Genomic DNA, 3192 nt, shown 5'->3' on the forward strand with positions numbered 1-3192 from the left:
TATATATTTCAAAAGTTTCCAGCTACTTTTGCCAAACATTCATATAACAAATAAAAGTTACAGTTTCCCGCTACCAGCTACCCGCTACACGCTACCAGCTACCCGCTACCAGTTAACCGCTACCCGCTTCCAGCTAACAGCTACTTTTACCAAACACGCCCCTCGTCTTTAGGGAGTAGAGATATCTTTTCCTGATTTCTTGTACTTGTTAGCCTATATAAGTCTCTCTATCTATCTTGGAATAATAAGCATTGAAAGAAAACCATTTTGAGTGCAGACGTACAAGGTGTAACCTTCTTCTTCCTCTTTTATTTTTCTTTTGTGAGTACCCTGCATTAGTCAGTTGTACATTCCTGCACAAGTGGATTGTACACCCAACTACAAAGAGTAATACTTCCTCTACATTTCTTACTTATATCTACTAGCCATTCTTTGTATTTTTTTTCTTATTTTCTTTTTGTAAATTTGGGTTTGTAATGATGACCATGTCATTCACATTAAATGTCTCAAGCAAACGTGTCATTATACAAACATTGTTCATATACAAAATCCGTATCAAAATGGATGAGAAACAAAAATTCCCATAGGCCATTTGCAACTGTAGTTCCAGTTACCAGCAATAATGATCAACTTGATGTCCACAAGATCTGCTCATCAAATTTCGTCAACTTTTTGTCATCAATTCGTTTCCATGTCTTAATACTTCCAACTCCCATCCATTCACTCTTCCCCTTTTTCAATTCAGCAAGTATAACTCTACCTCTTCTAGGCCACCCGGCCCTACCATAACCATGATACCCAAACCCACCACCATAACAAAACCATACACCATCTAAATTCCCACAAAAATCATTCAGGTGGTCATGGCCTATAAACACAGCCTTCACATCCCCCATTGACACAAGTGTCTTCAATACTCCAGAGTTCACCATAGAACAGGCTACGTGTTCGCGATACTGCCCGAAAATTTCCCGGAACTGCCCGGAACGGATTTCAGGGATGGGGATATGGAAAAATGCTAGTGATGGAATTGGAGGTGTTGAAACTTCTGATTCATGGTTTTCTTGATTATGTTCCTGTTACCGAGTCCTGCAACATGTTAATCAAATCTAAATCTAACACAACTATCTATAAAAGAAACGGGCAGTGGGGCAGGGGGGACCCACAAAGTTCTACATCATTGTACTTTTAATAGAAAGAAATGAAAGTAGAATGCTATAATAAACAAATGTACATTCCTATAAATACCTTAGAAGCACCACGTAGCCAACTAAGCTGAGACTCCTTGATCCATCCATAAGTTTTAAACCCATCAACCACAGCTCGGTCTCCACTGTCTAAAAAGAAGAGATTGAGGATGGTTTGGTTGGCTAGGTGGGACCCGGGTGGACCCCGTACTCTCAGATCATAATTTCCAAACCCATCGATGTTTGTTGTAACTTGTTGTTTAGTGGGGTCCAATGGGTTTGGTTGTGAAAGTGAATAGTCCATGAGGGAGATGAATGACATTAATTCTTCACGAGTCATAGTTGACTCCTGATCATGGTTGCCCAAAACTGCTGCCCAAGGAAGTCGGGCAGCCATGGCTGGACCAAAAGCTTTGAATAAAGATTCTGCTGCATCATTTGTACTTGATCCGAATATGTTGTCCCCTAGTTTCCAAAACTACACAAAATCAGCGGAAGATATCTGTGTATATAACTATATATAATAGGAATAAAAGAAAGCTAAATTTAGTTATATACATCACCCTCTGAAGTCTGATCAACATTTATTTTGGTAATTGGCATTTGGGGAAAAGCTAAATTTAGCCATATAAATTCCATCCTTTTTTTTTGTTTGCATCAGATTGTGTGGTAAATTACACAAGACTTTTTATACTCCCTATGTCCCATGAAAAACGACATATATTTTAAGTAAAATATTTCTATATCTGTCAACTATCTGAGCTATGAATCTTGTAGACTGCGTCAATAGCATCAATTATGATTCATGATACTAGGAAAAACAGGTAAATTTAACTCAAAATCTTTCCAAACAAGGAAGTGTTATAATTTCATAACTGCATTTGAATGTGAACAATAAGCAGAAACCATTTGTGATGATCTTAAAATTAAGATTTCACTATAACAAACCAGATTATGTGCCAAATTTCTACTTATTACAAGGGCTTTCTAAAGTCAACGTGTAGATTCTTTCTCATGGAAAAAGGTGTAAAAACTAAAGCAAATTTCTTCAGTTATGCAGAGTTTATCCTATCTGAGATCATAAGTTCACTAACTCACGATATTAACAGTCTATTTTGCATTGATAAACGATGTAATTTTAATTCTTCCAAATTAAAACCTCATAAGAAAATGATAAAAACATAATCTCGAAAACGAAATCCACCTGTAAAAGCAATAAAATCAGGCTTCTCGGCATCAATCATCCGCTTTAGAAATAAAGTAGTGTTAAGATCAGAGCACCATTCAAACTCGGAGGTCAAAACATCTCTACACCGAGTCAATCCAGTTCCATAATGCATATCAGCAACCTAATCAACACATACAACCAATTCTTTTCATTCCCTAACAGAACTTTAAAACTCTGACTTGAATTTGAAAGTTAACCTGAAGGATCTTAAAAGTGCCGTCGGAATTGAACCTTAGAGGGAGATTAGGATGTTTCTTGAGAGTAACTTTGTGATGCGACACCATTAATCTATCCGATAGAATATAAAACTGAAGAAAATATAGTGAAACTGTGATGAGAGCAAGGTAGAACAAGGCTTGAATCCATGTTTGGCTCGATTGCATCGTTTGTGTGCGTGTGTGGAAAAGTCAGAGTGGGAGAGTGTTCATGGGACTTTTGCTTTGTCAGAAGGGCGAAAATAGAATTAGCATTTTTTAGTCAATCAAATTAGGGAAACTTCATCTAAGTCCTCTGACTAATGAACAAGACAAAATGAGTCCCTTAGAGCTAGGGTTCGTTTAAGTTTGGTTAGTCGTACCATATGGTTTATATTTGTTTATTGAGTAAATTACACGAATGGTCCTTATGGTTTGGAGTAATTTGCACGCTTGGTCCCTAACTTATTTTTTTAACTCGGAAGGTCCCTGCTGTTTGTTATTTTTACACGCTTGGTCCATATTGTTTGTTTTTGTTACATGTTTGGTCCCTATCTTACGTAAAAAGACAATTATTTAAATA

The 3192-nt window shown here is 36.9% G+C and overlaps 1 protein-coding gene across 1 annotated transcript; it reads right to left on the minus strand.

Moving 5' to 3' along the window:
- Window positions 1–470: 470 nt before the first annotated feature.
- Window positions 471–2867, minus strand: PAP28 (purple acid phosphatase 28). The gene is made up of 4 exons (XM_079061001.1): window positions 2613–2867; window positions 2392–2536; window positions 1249–1652; window positions 471–1076 (listed from the first exon to the last, which is right to left on the minus strand). The coding sequence occupies exons 1-4, from the start codon at window positions 2796–2798 to the stop codon at window positions 627–629; spliced, it is 1185 nt and encodes a 394-aa protein (XP_078917127.1). The 5' UTR covers window positions 2799–2867; the 3' UTR covers window positions 471–626.
- Between the last annotated feature and the right edge of the window lie 325 nt (window positions 2868–3192).

Source organism: Lactuca virosa, chromosome 7 (genome assembly GCF_052849685.1).
Source record: "Lactuca virosa cultivar CGN04683 chromosome 7, Lactuca_virosa_CGN04683_v6, whole genome shotgun sequence".
Lineage (NCBI taxonomy): Eukaryota > Viridiplantae > Streptophyta > Magnoliopsida > Asterales > Asteraceae > Lactuca > Lactuca virosa.

Coding starts and splice junctions, on each gene's coding strand:
- PAP28 (XM_079061001.1), bottom strand. CDS start 2,798: ATGCAATCGAGCCAAACATGGATTCAAGCCTTGTTCTACCTTGCTCTC. Junction 2,537..2,612: donor GCACTTTTAAGATCCTTCAG/GTTAACTTTCAA, acceptor TGTGTTGATTAG/GTTGCTGATATGCATTATGG. Junction 1,653..2,391: donor TGATTTTATTGCTTTTACAG/GTGGATTTCGTT, acceptor TTTGGAAACTAG/GGGACAACATATTCGGATCA.